We start from the raw sequence: 17315 nt of genomic DNA, 5'->3' as shown, positions 1-17315 counted from the left end.
TCCCTCAACTTTCTCTTTTTCAAGATTGTTTTGGCTTTCTGGGTCCCTTGTATTTCCATATGAATTTTAAGATCAATTTGTCAGTTTCTCAAAAGAAGCCATCTGGAATGTTGTTGGGGATTGCACTGAATCTGTAGACCGACTGGGGGAGTATTGCCAGCTTAACAGTTAAATCGTCTGATCCATGAACATGGAGTGTCTTCCCATTTGTTTAGGTCTTTAATTTCTTTCAACAGTGTTTTGTAGCATTCAAAGCTTAAGTTTTACACTTCTTTTGTTAAATTTACTCCAAGTATTTTCATTCTTTTTAATGCTGTTATAAAATGGGATTATTTTCTTACTTTCATTTTTGGATTGCTCATTGCAAGTGTATAGAAAACAATTGATTTCTGTATATTGATCTTGTATCCCAAGACTTTGGTTGATTCTTTAGGATTTTCTATTTACAAACTATGTCATCTGCATATAGCTTAACTTCTGCCTTTCTATTCTATGCCTTTTATTTTTTTCATTTTCTTGCATAGTAATCCTGGCTAGAACCTCTCTTAGTGTTGAATAGAAATTCACGAATACACATCCTTGTCTTGTTCCTGATCATAGGGGGAAAACATTCAGTCTTTCGTCTTTAAGTATGATATTAACTGTGGCTTTTTCTAAGATACCCTTTATCAGGTTGAGGAAGTTCATTCTGATTCCTAGTTTATTGGTTGTTTTTTATTAAGAAGTGATGTTTAGGGGCGCCTGGGTGACCCAGTCAGTTGGGCATCTGCCTTTGGCTCAGGTCATGATCCCAGGGTCCTGGGATTTAGCCCCAAGTCAGGCTCCCCACTCATCAGGGAGTCTGTTTCTCCCGCTCCCTCTGCCCCTCCCCCCACTCATGCGCGCACGCTCTCTCTCAAATAAATAAAATCTTAAAAAAAAAAAGAAGTGGTGTTTAATTTTGTCAAATGCTTTATCTGCATTTTGAAATGATCATGTAGTTTTGCCCTTTATTCTATGATGAGTTAATTGAACTTCAGATGTTGAACCAACTTGGCATTCCTGGGATAAATCCCTCTTGGTCGTGGGGAATAATATTTTTTATATGTTGCTGGATTCAGTTTGTTAGAGTTTTGTTTAGGATTTTTGCATCTGTATTCATAAGAAATATTGGTCTATAGTTTTCTTTTCATGTGATGTGTTTGTGTGGTTTTGCGATCAGGGTAATACCAGCCTCGTAGAATGAGTTGCAAATTCTTTCTTTTCTTCCACCTTTTAGAAGAGTTTGTGAAGAATTGGTATTCTTTAAATGTTTGGTAGAATTCATCAGTGAAACTGAGTATGGGCCTTTCTTTGTGGGTAGTCTTTTGATTGCGTATTCTACTTTTGTTATAGGTCTATTCAGATTTTCTATTTCTTCTTGATTCATTTGTAGTAGTTTGTGTCCTTCTAGGAATTTGCCCATTTCATCTAAGCTATTTAATATATTAGCATATACTTGTCAGAGTATATAGTTCTTTTTATTCTTTAGTTCTTTTTATTCTTCCATTATCTCTTGTTGAATATGTCAATGTTTATTATGATTTCATATTAATAAACCTGAAAACTGAAGCAATGTTATTTACTTACATTTAGCCATAAAAACTTTTTCTCATTTAGAAATATTGTAAAACATAGAAATGCCGTTGGAAATAATATTCATCATTCTACTACCCAGTGACAACAACTGTTAACATTTTGGTAATTTCTTTTTTCATTTTTTTTTTTTTGGTATAGTATAGATTTCTGATCATCCTAAATATTAATTTCTTGTAGCTTAATTTTTTGGCACTAAGACATTATTATATAAACATTTCTCAAGTTGTTATAAATGCTTTGTAAATAGCATTTTAACCATTACTAAACATTTTACTTAATGGATAGATCATCATAGTCTTAATTATTCCTCTAATACTGAATCTTTTTTTTTTTTTTTTTTACTAATATAGACAGTACTTGGAAGAATTTCTTTGTGTAGTTTTTCCCTTACTTTGGATTATTCCCATATTCAGGTGATTAGACATGAACTTACTGTGTCAAGTGTTATGAATGTTTTGAAAGCTCTTGATAGAAAAATAATAGTTACTATTTCCTGATTACTAACTATAGAGAATGTTCGAAATATTCTGCATACTTTTTATTTAATCCTTGCAATAAACCTGAGTAAAGTGTTATTATTCCTTTTTTGTATATTTGAAGAAGCTCATGCTCAGTGAGGTAAGTACTTGTCCAGGTCATATTAGTAACCACTGCCAGAGTTGGGATTTGAACCCAAGGAGTTCTGAGTATAGTGTCGTGGGTTTTTTTGCCGTCAACAATTACACCCTTTTACGGTGCCTCTCAACATTGCTGCTCTTAGAAACTAACTTTAATTAAATTTACTCACATAAAGTCTTTTATTTGCATAGTGCTTTTATAGTTGTACAGGCCCTTTCATATACATTTGACCTTCACAGGCTGTGAAGGATTGTTCTCAATTTGTAAACAAGGAAATAGAGGCTTTGAGAGGCAAAGTGATTTACTTAAAAACGCATAGCTAGTAAGTGGCAGAGCTGGGGTTAGGGCTCCTTCCCTGTTTCTCATGGTCTGACTGATGTGAAGGGCTTTTCCCCCCACTTTGGTCATTCAGCCCCAGTACAAAACTCTGCCTCTAGAGTATCATGGCATTTAAAAAATATATATTTATTTATTTGAGAGAGAGAGCACTCACGTGTGAGCGAACAGGGGCAGAGGGAGAGAGAGTCCTCAAATAGACACCCCATTGAATATAGAGCAGGGCTCAGTCCCAGGACCCTGAGATCATGGCCTGAGCAGAAACCAAGAGTTGGACGGTTAACTGATGGAGCCACCTAGGCGCCCCATCATGGCATTTTGGAAAAAAAAAAAAATCGCCTACGTATAAAATGGAGGCTATCCCCTTCTGTGGGCTATCTACTTTCATATAGAGAAGTAGCACTGATGTTGTATTATTATTGTTATTTTGCTTCTTTTGTGATATGCAACAGGGAAGAGAAAAATCATAGCTATCATTTATATTGCGTGCCTATTACATTCATTATTTCTATTTCTCTGCAAAACTCTTGGAGGAAGCTCTGGGGCACCTGGGTGGCTCAGCTGGTTAAATGTTCGACTTTTGGTTTCAGCTCAGGTCATGATCTCAGGGTCCTGAGATCGAACCCTATGTCGTGGGGTTCCACATTCAGTGGGGTGTCTGTTTGTCCCTCTCCCTCCCCCCACTTGCGTTCTCTCTCTCTCTGAAATAAATAAATAAAATCTTAAAAAAAAAAAACTCTTGGTGGAAGCTTTGATTAGTCTCCTTTTCTAGATGAAGAAACTGAGACTTAGATTAAAGAACTGCCCGAAGTCATGTACTAGTTGACCTGGATTGGAACTGGCCTTGACAGATTCCAAAGTCCATGCTCTTTTTGATATGGTACCCTGACTTATAAAATTGGAATTTATCCAAAAATAGAAATTAAACATTGCAATTTCATTCTCCTGAACTTCACTTTAATACTTAAAATTTTATATTGATGTATTTTGAATTAATAATCTATTGTGCTTTTTTTTTTCCCATGGAGCACTTTGAGAACACGATGATATATTTTCTTTTATTTCTGCCCTTGAGACCATTTAGAAATGCATTTATTCATTTTCCCTAAGTGCTGAGGAGCCTACAAAGGCTTTTGGCTTTGGAGTTGGATGCTTTAAGCTATGAAAAATGGAAATTTTCTCTAATGGAGATTGTTCTTTTAAAAAATATTTGTTCTTTATTTTCACTAGTTAGTAAACCAAATATTTCTTTAATTCCTGGAATAACATCTAGTTCATTTAGTTGTTTAAAAATCTAATGGTCAAGCCATTCACAGCTGCCTGAGAAATGCCCTCCTTCCACCCTAAGCCCCAGATCCCCCACCTCCTCTGTCCCAAAGTTAAGTCCTTTACAATGCTGTATATTAAATTTGGGACCTTCATGGAAAAACAATGAATGACATTGTTTCCTTTATCTTTGTTGTTCTTGGAAAACATTTCTGAAACTTTAGAGGGGCCCTTGCCATTCTTGTTATTGTTGGAGGATTTTCCTTTATAATTGCCATCAAGTCATCTTGGGATCGCCCTCATTTTCCTCCTCAGTGAAATGGGACATCAGATAAGATGCTCTTTAAAATTCTCGCCACTCAAAAGTCTATCGGAATGCTCTCTAGATGCAAGTGCATGTGGAGAGATGGGAGACATTGATTTCTCCCTTCTACTTCTCTTGCTTGCTCCCTTAGCTGTTACCCCATTAACATTCTTTTTTTTTTTTTTTTTTTTTTTAAGAGAGAGAGAATGCACTGCTAGCAGGGTGGGGAATGGGAGAAAGGGCAGAGGGAGAGGGAGAGAGAGAATCTTAAACAGGCTCCCCACCCAGTGTGGAGCCCGATGTAGGGCTCGATGCAGGGCTCTGTCTCACAGCCCTGAGATCATGACCTGAGCCCAAATCAAGAGTTAGTTGCAGGGCGCCTGGGTGGCTCAGTTGGTTAAGTGACTGCCTTCAGCTCAGGTCATGATCCTCGAGTCCCAGGATCGAGTCCCGCATCAGGCTCCCTGCTCGGCAGGAGCAGGGAGTCTGTTTCTCCCTCTGACCCTCCCCCCTCTCATGTACTCTCTCTCTCAAATAAAAAAATAATAAAAAAAGAAAGAGTCAGTTGCTTGGACTGAGCCACTCAGGTGCTCCACCCTGTTAACATTCTAACATGCTCAAGTGTCTTTCCTCTTTTTTCCTTTTCTTTTGGTTTGGATACATTTTTTTCCTCATGCCCTTCTGCTTTGCTTTACCCCCAACTTCTTATTTTTAAAAATGGCAAACCTACAGAGAGAAGATGAAAGAGGAATACAGCGAACACCCACATCCTCTTTGCCGAGATTCACCACTTTGTTAACATTTTACCATTTTCTTTCTCCCTCTCTCCTTCTCTATCTCCCTCTCCATTTGAAAGTAAGTTGTAGACAGTATGATATTAACCTCCATATACTTCAGCATGAGTGTCCTAAAAAGAGGGATATTCTTTTATATAACTATAATACTGTATCACTCTGAAAAAAATTTAGCATTGGTGGATTAATACTGCCTAACATAGGATTCATATTCAGAACTTTCCTGTTGTCCAAAACGGCCCTTTGTAACTGTTTTTTCCATGCCTTTGGAAGAAAGCCTTCCCTTGCCGTCTTCTTCCCTCCAGTTACTCTCCTCCCTCTCAGAGCTTGCTCCTGAAAGGGACGTTCACACTGCTGTCTCCTACTTTCTCTGTTCCATCCCGTGGAAAATGATTTTGACGAGTTCTTGAATGACCTTGAAGTCCAGTGGACCATTTTCAGTTCTTATTTGGCTTGGCTTCCTGGTAGTACTTGGCACTCTGCACACACCCCTCTTTAAAACACTCATGGCTCTTGGCTTCAGTGACAGCACATTCTCCTGGTTTCCCTTGTGTCTCTGAACTGTTCATAAGGGCTCCGCTTTCTCCTGAGTTCTAAATATTAGGATTCCTCTGGGTTCCTCTTGGTCCTTTTATTTTGTCACTCGAATGCTCTCCTTGGGTGACTTTACTCTCGCGGCTTTAATTATCATCCATATATCAAAGCAGCCAAATCTTTATTTTTGGCCCATATCATATATTATATCCCTGGTTTGTTGGCATCCATTGAGAATCATTTTCTTTTCTTTTTTTAATTCCACTATAATTAACGTACAGTGTTATATTAGTTTCAGGTGTACAATATATGGTGATTCAACAATTCTATATACTACTCAGTGCTCATCACAGTAAGAGTACTCTTAGGGAATCATTATATTTTATCTTATTTTTTAAAAGATTTTATTTATTTTAGAGAGTGAGCAAGGGAAAGGGGGTAGCAGAGGGAGAGGGACAAGCAGACCCTGTGCTGAGCACAGAGCCCGGTGTGGGGCTCAATCCCACGACCCTGAGATCATGACCTGAGCCAAAATCGAGAGTTGATCGACCAATTGACTGAGCCACCCAGGTGCCCCAGGAATCATTTTAAATGAGTACTTTTCTTTTTTCTTTTTTTAAAAATTATTTTTTTATTTAAGTAATCTCTCTAGCCAATGTGGAGCTTGAACTTGTGACCCTGAGATCAGAAGTCCCATGCTCCTCTGCCTGAGCCATCCAGGCACCCCAAGAGTACTTTTCTTTGTAAAAGGAGACCACTTTCTTCATCTGAAATTATGATCCCTCTCAACAATAATTTTTAGTTAGTCATTCACTTTTTGACATGATAATGTGTTGGCCTTGAGGTTTATACAGGACTGACTACAAACACATCTGTTGCCTGTATGAAACACACCCAAAAAAGGAAACATCCTTTTTTTTCTTTATACCCATTAAATGCATCTTCATATTTTTCTTTATCTACTGTGTGGCTAATCCACTTCTGCTTTAGAAATGTTCAGTATTATGAGACTCTGCCGTGGACTGTTTAGATATCCATTCTAGAATCATGAGCCTTTAGGGGGTAGAAAGTATTGCTGACAGGATATGAAGTCCCACCCCCCCCCATTTAAATGCTCTTTTCCAGCTTCCAGCCTTGACTAGACAATTCACAAAGAAGCCAGCTTTTAGTTGGATCCTGTTAATTGTTAGAAAATCCTGTTCCAAAGAGACATATTTCAACCAAGTGTAAGAAAGGGCATTACCTCAGCTGCAATTGCCAGTTATTTCCCGTAATCCTAAAACTTTTCTCATATGATTATGGCTTTATATGGCATTATCTTTTTTAGCAGCTGCAAAAGACAAAATTTAATGCTGATCGTATCTGACCTTGGGTGAATGAATGTGGCAGTAGAACTCAGATTAGTAATTAATAACAAGGGAGATATAAAACAGAATTGCAGTCAAGACATTTAATTTTTTTAATTCTGAGTGGAGATTAAAGGTCATTACTGAATTGTTGAATAGAACATATTTCCTATGAGAAAATATTTTAATAATTTAAAATGCTAGTAGTACTTTTACACAGCTAAATTTCTTACATACTTAAAAATATAATAGTTTTTAAAAATTGAGATCTTCATGAGAATGATTCTTTTAGGAAATTGGCAGAAATTCGTAAGGCAGAGAGGTCACAGTTACTTGTAAACTGTTGTTTTCCTGATTTGGCTTATTAGTTTGGTCTTGTATAGATAAAGCTTCATATTTTCCTGAACTATGGTGTAGCGAAGGATTTCAGTTCTTATGGAAACTTCCATAAGATGGGCTTTATGTAGTCTTTGTGTTGTTCCATTGCCCTGTTGAATAAAAGAAGGCTTTAAACGGGGGCATTTGAAAATCTGAATCCTAATAAATGTAGAGAGAAAGAGTTAGAAAATCGCTCTTTTGCAACCACCATCGAAAGAATTGATTTGGGCAAAAATTATCCATGGATGTTTTGGAGAACAGAATATATACACGGTCCTAAAGCATGTTCCTGCAAATTGTTTATTAATTATAAAGAGGAAGCAAATACGTCTACAGTAGAGAATTCTAGGTAGACAGTATGAGGTCACCTGATCGGGTGGAGGCCGGGGGGGGGGGGGGGCATGGGTGGTGAGAGAATTCACCGGAAGCGGAACAAAGGAGATAAGAGGTTTATTGGCTACGCGACAAGGGGGCGGCGCGGGCCGGACAGAAGAGGAGAGACTGTCTGCCAGGAGGTAGTAATGAGGGGCTGTAGTAAGTGGGGGGGGGGGAAGGTGAGGAGATATGGGAACATATGGAATTTTCCTTTTTTGGTACCTGTACCTGGTTGTAAGTAGCCCATTGGTCAGCGGGGGCCTACGGTTATTTTGAGGTGGGTCGCCGAATGAGCCAGTTTGCATTCATCCCTGTCGTCGCTTGTGGGCCCTTTTAACCTTACTCAGGTTCCCATTGCTCAAGCCCAAAAGCAACCTCTACAGATATCACCTTAACCAAATAGTCTAAGTTCATATCAGCAATAATGAGACAAATGAACATCACGTGCTGCCCGATGTAACGCACTTAAGGCGCATCACTTATCCCTGCCAAAATATATAACCTGAATCTAATCACGAGGAAGTAGCAGACAGATCCAATTTGAGGGATATTTTGAATAACTAGCCTGTACTCTTCGAAAATTTCAGTGTAGTTAAAGAGAAAGAAAGGCTAAGGAATTGTTCTAGAATAAAGGAGACTGAAGAAATGATGTTATTATGCGTGGAGAGAGAGAGAGCAAGAGAGAGTAGGAGAATGAATATGTGACAAAATATTAACAACTGTGCTCTTCTTACTTTTCCCCGTATGTTTGAAAATGTTTCAAAATAAAAGGGTAAGAGTATCCCAGTCCTGTACAACCTGAGCTCCGTTTGCCAAGTCTGCAGTGGCTGCAGCCTAGGGTTCTGCCCTTTGGGAGTGCCATTTATTAGCTCTTCCTTGTTTTTGCCTTCTTCCACCTTCCCCATCTATCGCAGACTCTGTGTACCACGTCCTGGCATCGTCTTGAGCAGCTTCACTGGAGCCATGAACAACTGCAAATGCACTGGTATCTCAGTTCCTTGACCTGCTAAGCCCCAGCATCCCCTTACTCACTCTGCTTGAGCTACTCGCTCCCATTTCCTGGCCCCTGTGGCCACCAGGATCAGCTCTGCCTCTGCAGTCTTTATGATTATTTTCCCATTTTCTGATCTCTCGCTCTTCATTGAAACCTCTGGACCTTAGCCCCTTCTCATGTGTGTCTGTCTCCCCATCCATCTCTCCCCATCTAGTGGCTATCCCTCAAGTCAGTTAAGAGATCATACACAGTAATCATACTTTAGGCAATTTAAAAGAGAAGTAATGGGTGAAGTGTTTAATGTTCCTAGACCACTTGCTAGCAAACTGCTACAATTCCTTGATGGGAAAGCCAAGGATATTACTGACTTGGCTTGGATTTTTCTACAGGAATGATTCAGATTGGGGTTTTTTGTTTGTTTGTTTGTTTGTTTGTTTGTTTTCTTTGAGTAGCCTTTAGAATTTGTCCTCTTTGTCAAGAAGCTTCTGATTTGAGTGTTCACAGGTACATGTCCTATTTTGTCCTTGCATGGTTACTTTCAGCTTTGCTATGTGCAATAATAGGTAGGCTGCAGCTGTGGCCTTAAAACAATAGAATGATAAATTAGAATATTTTATAACTGGAGAGAATCTTAGAGATCACATAATTCCAAGTTTTAATTGTTCATATGGGATACTGAGGACCAGGGAGGTTAAACAATCTGCCCAAGGTTACACGGTTGGCATCTGGTTGAGTCAGAACCAAAATGGAAGTCTCTAGATTGCAAATTCAAAACTTATTTTTATTATCCCATGTGGATGGGTTGCTGGGTGGGTGAGTACATGAGTAAATAAAAAGTCAAAGGAATGACCTCTAATTCTTGCGCCTCTCTGACTGCAACACCAGAGGTTTCCAAGAATGATCAACTTACGACCTCTTGTCATTTAGGGAAAGTGATAGTTTTGTTTAGGAGATCTGTCAGTGTTTGGAGGCTGGGCCTCATGCTTTCCTTTCATTTCCCTCTTGTTTAAGAAAAAATGCTTTGCAGGGGCACCTGGGTGGCTCAGTCGGTTAAGAATCCAACTCTTGGTTCAGGCTCAGGTCATGATCTCAGGGCTGGAGATCGAGCCCCACATTGGGCTCCACGCTCAACACAGAGTCTGCTTGAGATTCTCTCCCTTTTCCTTGGCCCCTCCAGCTGCTCTCTCTCTCTCTCAAATAAATAAATAAGTAAATAAAATCTTAAAGAAAAATGCTTTCCAGGGACAAGAATGCTGCATTGCGCCCTTGCTGTGCGGGGATGCCACAGTTTGTGGATGAGCGAGTCTCATAGGGTTCTTTTCTTGCTTGCTGCCTAAGGAGCAGGCTTTGTGACCATCTCATGTCCACTGGGCATGTGCTTTGAGCTGTTTTTCCAGTGAAGTTCAAGTTTCACTGTGCCAGTCACACACTCTAGCAGATGGCAGATATAGAATAGCTGTAAACAAAAATAGCAAGGAAAACTGTGGTCCCAGAGCTGAGCCAGACTCTATTCTCATCATGCTTTGAAGAGCTGAGGTAATAGATGTTTTTCCCCCTTGTTTAAAGCCTTTTGCTACTACAGGATTCATACTCTTTCCAGTTCATTTGAATTCATTTTAATGAATTCTATCATACTTGTGTCTCTCTTTCTTCCTGACTGGATAGCAGGCCCCTTAAAGTTACATGAAATATTTGTTCATCCTGATGCCTCCTCAGGAGGCCTCTGCCAGCAGAATTCCAAAAGCAGAGAGTCTTTAAATGCCTTATCGTTCTGAATATAAGCTTCTTATTTAAAGAAATATCAAATAAACTCCTATTTAAAAAACAAACCAAACCTAAGACTCCACCTGTCAGCATAAAGAGAAACACAAGACAGAAAGTCTTAACTAAAGAGCAATTTAATTCATTCAACAAATACTTATTTTTTTATGTTATGTTAATCACCATACATTACATCATTAGTTTTTGATGTAGTGTTCCATGATTCATTGTTTGCATATAACACCCAGTGTTCCATGCAGTACGTGCCCTCTTTAATAGCCATCACCAGGCTAACCCATCCCCCCACCCCCCCTCCGCTCTAGAACCCTCAGTTTGTTTCTCAGAGTCTATAGACTCTCATTGTTTGTCTCCCCCTCTGATTTCCCCCCCTTCATTCTTCCCTTCCTGCTATCTTCTTTTTTTTTTTAACATATAATGTATTATTTGTTTCAGAGGTACAGGTCTGTGATTCAACAGTCTTACACAATTCACAGCGTCTATCACATCACCCAATGTCTATCACCCAGCCACCCCATCCCTCCCACCTCCCACCACTCCAGCAACCCTCAGTTTGTTTCCTGAGATTAAGAATTCCTCATATCAGTGAGGTCATATGATACATGTCTTTCTCTGATTGACTTATTTCGCTCAGCATAATACCCTCCAGTTCCATCCACATCATTGCAAATGGCAAGATTTCATTCCTTTTGATGGCTGCATAATATTCCATTGTGTGTGTGTGTGTGTGTGTGTGTGTGTGTGTGTGTGTGTGTGTGTGTGTATACCACCTCTTCTTTATCCATTCATCTGTCGATGGACATCTTGGCTCTTTCCATAGTTTGGCTGTTGTGGACATTGCTGCTATAAACATCAGGGTGCACATACTTATTGAGCATCTACTATGTTCTGGGGACTATTCCAGACTCAGGGCATATAGCAGCTAACCCAATGGACTAAAATCCCAGCCCTTACAGAGATTACATCCTAGTGGAAGGAGACAGATAATGACAAATGAGTAAAATATATGCTATATCAGATAGTGTTAAGTGCTGTGGTGAGGAAATGAGATAGGCAGTGGGGGCCAGGGGGCCATTTTGAAAAGGGTGGTCAGGAAAGGCCTCGCTGAGAAGGTGACGTTTGAGCCAAGACTATGCTCTCTGAGGGAGTGAGGCCTATGGATCCTGGTTGGCACGGTTCTTCTCGCTCCTTACTCTTGGGTTCTGAGATGGTGTGGGTTTTTCCACAGTAGTTTGTGAAATTTTTAATAAACTGTTATGTATAATTAAGAATCTGGCAGGGAGGGGGCACTAGAAGTTAGCTGGGAGAGAGACAATCATTATCTGTTATTCCCCCCTTTTTAAAAAAGAGCATCTACTGTTTATTGAGTGCTTCCTATGTGCCAGGCAATGTGCTAAGCATTTTATATTAATCAATCAATTAATTAATATATTATGAATACCTGTATCAAGACATTACTAATACATTATTATACATTGCTAATACATCATTATTAGAACAGCCCTAGAAGGTATTTGTTCATTTGTTCAACAAATATCCATTGCCAGGCCTTACCCTAGGTGCTTGGGGTTACGGCAGTGAACAAAATAAAGTCCCTATTCTCATGTAGCTTAGCTAATAGGGGGAGATAGACAATAAACACATAAACATACGACTATATAGAATATCAGATGGTAAAACGTGCTATGGAGAACAATAGAACAGGTGAAGAGCATAGGGATTGTGAGGTAGGGAAGGTGTGGGAGGGAGGGCATACTATTCTACATATTGTCTCATTTTTTATGGCTGATACCAAATGCCACACTGGATTGTACAGCATAATGGTTATAAGCCCAGTTTCTGGAATGACAGAGATCCGGATTTGACTCTGTATTCTCCCACTGCCAAGTGATGTGACCCCAAACAAGTTATTTCTGAGCCTCAGTTTCCTTATTTGTAAAATAAGGATAATGACACTTCCTAGGATTGTTGGGAGGATTAAATCAGATCAAATTAAAGGATCCACATAAAGCACCGCCTGGCACAAAACAGATGCTCTGAACTTATTATTTGCCTTCATCATTGACCTCCTACATGGATATTCATTCCATGTAAAATACCTGACAATGGCTGTCACCATAGAAAAGAAGCCATTAAAAAACAAAACCCCCCAAAAAACCCCCCAGCTTGGCAATAGAGAATCCACCTGTGCTGGGTACAGGAAATTGGCCAGGTAACTTGTTAAACCTAGGCTGTTGCTTCCTTCTAGAAACAAAAATAGAAGGCCCTTGGGACACATATGGCAATAGCTTTTATTTATTTATTTATTTTTTTTCCTGCATGGAATTAATGTGACAGGGAAGACAAGCCCTGTTATGTGATGAAGCAGCAGGACCAGAAGCAGATCTAAGCTGTCCAAACAAGTTCAGAACTGGATGACACAGATCTTCAACTCTACAGGCAGGGTTGGGGGTTATGGAGCCAGCAACCCCTCGGGTAGGGTCTATCCTATCTGGGCTCTACCCTTTGCCATTTTGCAGGTTTCTGCTCCAGAGGAGAGTCCTCAGCTGGCTAGAGTAGCTGTGTGTGTGTGTGTGTTTGGGGTGGGGTGGGGGCTTCTTAGGAATCAGGTGAGGTTTTAGAGGTCTGATGTTGGTACACCCAACCCTGCCCTGCTGGTCTCCTTCCCTGCGCTGGAGGGGTTGCTGGGGAAACTGTGGGCCGAAGGAGCAGGAGCAGGATGTGGATCAAAGTCTATTTTGTCAGCTGCTGCTGAAGTACTCAAAATCCCGATGTACAATTCTGATAAGGGCCTGAGCTGGAGCATCCAGGAAGGTGGACGCTTGAGGCCTAACCTGAGCCTGTTCTTCCCGCCCGATGAGAATGGCTCATCAGGCAGGGTCTAGTCAGGAGGCAGAAACCATAGAGGGATGTGACGAGAGAAGTGAAAGGAAAGAGCCATTAAGTGGGTATCAGATCGTTCCTAGGTAATGGAAACGTCTCTGAAGGAGCGCTAAGGCCTATGGAGGTACGACAGTTACCATCTATAGGGCTGAGAGAACAAAGGGGAGAGATTGGAATTATTGCAATCTAGAAACTTGGAGGAGGGTTCCTGCAGAATTGAAATTCAGACCTTTGACAATGGGGACTGCCCAGCTGGTGCTGGTATCTCTGAGGGGCAGCCCTGAGGCTGGTTGTGCAAGTGCTGCATAATGCAGACTGGATCCAGTTGCTGCTACAAGGAGAAACTCGTGTGACGGGGGGGGGGGGGGGGGGGGGGGGGGGGGGGGGGGGGGGGGGGGGGGGGGAGCCATTGCTAGGCGACACTAAGAGGAACAGGAAGCAGACAGGAAGGAGTGTGTCTCTCATCCCTCCTCCAGCCTCACCATCTCCCTCTACCGCCCCCTTTGGCAGAGCCAAGCAGGTAGTCCCCCACCCCCACCCCCCGGGGGCTGATCAGCAATGTGGCCTGCAGAGCCCTAGTTTCAGCATCGGGTGAGCAGATTAGAGAAGTGTGGGGTGACAGCTGACACGTGATAGCTCAGTAAGTGGCATCCATGCCATGGTAAGCTCCGGTGAGGAATGCAAGCATCAACTGGCATGATGGCTTTCTGAGCCAGGAAGGGAGTAGGGGATGGCTCAGCTTACTGCCTTTGGAGCAGAAAAGGAAATGCAGGAGCCAGGGAACTGAGCATGGCCGTCTGCCTTCCACACCTACTAGTGAAATACAGCCCGCGAAAGTACTGTGTGCTTATCAGATAAAATAGCAACTCCTCCCCTGGGGAGTGGGGCAGGATCCCAGCAAGGGACTGGACTGAAGAAGGTAGGGATAGGACAGGGGGCTTCCATCACCTATTTCCCCTCACGGGGGAGGAGTAGAAGCAGTAGTATAGGTATCGTGTGTAGCTTGGTACCGGGCACATAGTAGGCATTCCATAAATGGTGGCTCTTATTCAAAGGAAAGAAAGGTACACACAGATTAGGGAAAGAAGTAACTGGCTATAGTGGAGAGAGCCCAGAGTTTGGACTCAGAAGACCTGAGTCCATACTAGGTAAGTGACTTGGAGCAAGATACTTGCCTCTCTGAACCTGAAGTTTCCTTATGTGTAACATAGAGATGATAGTTGTGGGGGCTAAATCTCTTCTAGCAGCCCCTTCACATATGGTAGCTATGTTGTCCCATTATTAATTATAGAAATAGTAAGCATGGTTATTTCTTATCGGTGGTGCTAACCCTAAGTAGAAGAAACTTTAGTGATCATTTATTCCACTGCATCATTGTGCAGATTGAGACGCAGCAAAAGGTCAGTAGGTCTACGGAGGTTAAGTGAGACCTGGCTTCTGTTCCGCACCGTGCATTTCCACTTAGTGCCTAAGTGACCTTAAGTAGTCTGTCTCGGCTTCTCAGTGTGGTGAGGACTGTGGAAATGAATCCATGGCCTGGCCCTCAGTAAGTGCTCGGTAAATAGCCCTGGGACAGTTCCCTTGCGCTTGATGAACAGAGAGAGCCCCTGAGGTGAGGGTTGGCTGGTCATGACAGGGACTGTCCCGTAGAACAGACCTTGCAGGTGAGTCTGGGCTCTCTGTAATGACACGGTGAGAACACTTGAGATTTTGAGCCTCCCAATCATTTGCTTTGCGATATTGAACAAGTCACTCTTATTTCTTCTCCCTGTGGTGCTCCCCTAATAAAGATCATGATACTTGACCTTATGTCTATTTCCTGGGGTCTTCTGGAAGCTGAATAATGAAATGAGTGTCTCTGGAGCCAGAGAGTCTTGGAGAAACTCCTAAATAAATACCCTCAGATGACTAGCCTATCTAGTGTACCACAGCAGTATTAACCAAGGTTAGGGACTGGAGGCTAGAATCCTGCTTTTGGAATTCAAATTGTTCTTGTTATAGTCAACTCTTAATTTTTATGTGCTAACTGGGAAAAATTATAGCATGAATAAAAGAAGCCAGCTGGTGTTGATTGCTCTTCGCTGGAAAACTTGAGGAAGGCATAAGAGACTATATTTTAAATCTCATTATCTCTCACCTGATCGCTTTCTTCAAAGCCAGGAAGCTACAGGATGATTCAAAGGCTCAGAGCCCCAGAAGAGAGTCGGCGTACTGAATAATCTACAAACAAGACGATGCTTATCACTATAGTAGCCGTTTGTTTAGCCATTTATCAACCAGGCATGGGGATAAACTCTTCACCTGTAGTAGCTCATTTCATCCTTATTGTAATGCTAGGAAGGGGGGAGGTGTGTTCATTTATCCATCTGTCTTTTACCAGTTGAATCTCAGGTACAGAAGCTGGAGTGAAGCATACTTTTCAATTCATCGTACATTGTCATCACTGGTCTGTGCGAGACCCTTTCTTATGTTAGCTAATTAATTTGCTTGTTCCTTTTTACCCACGTATGCTATATTCATTCACCCCCATAAATAAATAACCAATCTATTTTTTAGTGTCTTTTCCTTTGTATATATTCTTATGAAATGTATATTTTGGTTTTGTGCATGTGTGTTTTAAATTTATATAAAATGACATCATGTTATATTTCATTGTCTCTAACTAAAACTGTCCTCACTAAAGCACTACATTTTTAAGCCGCATGCATGTTGCTATGGGTTTATTTAATCTATTGCTCCCAGTTGTGACATAATAGGCCATGGTGTGCGCCCACCACGGTTACACATTCTCCTGCCCAGCAATGGCCATCCAGCCTGTGTTGGTGTCAGACTCCCTGCTGCCAAAAGGAAAGAAACACTGTATCCCCATACGTCTCCCTTATGGGCTGTCTGAGGATTGCTTTGGGGTATATAGTGAAGAATGGAATTGCTCCTTCACAGGGATACATAGAATATAAACATGCCTGAGTAGTGCCAGAGGTAGGTGCTGTTATTTCCCCCATTTTACAGGTGAGGAAACTGAGGCTTTGAGAGTTTTAATAACTTACCAGAGTCACACAGACAGTGATTAGCATAGCTGGGATTCAAATTCAGACCTTCTTGCCCCCAAAACTCTACCCTTTCCCCCGCCCCAAGAGAGAGTGCATGTAAGCAGGAGGGCAGGGGAAGGGGCAGAGGGAGAGAGAACCCCAAGCAGAGCCTGACTCGGGGCTCCAACCCACAACCCTGAGATCATGACGTGAGCCAAAATCAAGAGTTGGACACTCAACCGACTGAGCCACCCAGGTGCCCCCCAGAAATCCTACTCTCGATGGCTATGCCATCATTATTCTCTGAGTATTGGAGACTTGAGGACATTTTACAAAAACATAAAGGTAAATCCCATTGTGGTGTGTATATTTTTAGAACCTAGGAATCCAGGTGGACTGATTTTTTTTCTGAAGCACCTACTTCCCTGTCCCATAGCTGCATAATAACTGGTTTCCTCTGGTTTTCATATCCTATGGGTCTGCAGCGCTAAAAGCCGCATTGATCATCCAGAACTGGTACCGAGGTTACAGCGCTCGGTTGAAGGCCAGACAACGCTATGCCCTCACCATCTTCCAGTCTATCGAATATGCTGATGAACAAGGCCAACTGCAGGTCTGTTTTGCCAGTTTGTCTCTTCTTTTGGTAAAATGCTTCTCTTTACCCCTTATAATTGAGAAAAGGAGAGTTTGGGTCCATTTACCGTGGTGAAAGCTTTAATAGAGGGTGACATTGTCTTGGAAGTAGCTGTGGAGAGAGAGTAGGATTTGGGAAGAGGAAGGTATTTTTCGTTTCTGAAGTTTATATTTTGAAGAGGGCTGCCAGATGTCTAGTTAACTAATAAAAAATGATCTTATTCTGTTCTTGGGCACGTGTCCCAGGAGGAAGTAAGGTTGTTACTTTACGAAGGAAAAAATATTTTAAGGAGTTAAAAAAATGAAAGAATTTCCTGAGAACAAACCCAAGAGAGTTCTAGAAGAAAATATAGATGGGCGAGGAAGGCCTTTTTCAAGCTTGCGAAACTGCTGTATAAATCCAGCTTTAATGCTTCTTAGTAGAAAAAA

General features: G+C 41.3%; 1 protein-coding gene across 3 annotated transcripts in view; it reads left to right on the top strand.

Moving 5' to 3' along the window:
• PPEF1 (protein phosphatase with EF-hand domain 1) overlaps positions 1-17315 on the top strand; it is a 112880-nt gene that overhangs the window by 19468 nt on the left and 76097 nt on the right. For 2 of the 3 annotated variants that reach the window (XM_073902024.1, XM_073902023.1), the window contains one exon: positions 16739-16866. In XM_073902024.1, coding sequence (XP_073758125.1) covers positions 16811-16866 — 56 coding nt within the window. In that variant the 5' untranslated portion in view covers positions 16739-16810. Of the gene's footprint in view, positions 1-16738; positions 16867-17315 lie in introns of those variants that run through there. The other variant, XM_025857824.2, reaches the window with a different exon arrangement.

The sequence above is a fragment of the Callorhinus ursinus genome, unplaced genomic scaffold, assembly GCF_003265705.2.
Source record: "Callorhinus ursinus isolate GAN/ISIS: 27379988/994484 unplaced genomic scaffold, GSC_fseal_2.0 scaffold16, whole genome shotgun sequence".
NCBI classification, from domain to species: domain Eukaryota; kingdom Metazoa; phylum Chordata; class Mammalia; order Carnivora; family Otariidae; genus Callorhinus; species Callorhinus ursinus.
Note: the sequence above shows the minus strand (reverse complement) of the source record. Positions and strands in the feature narration are given on the sequence as shown.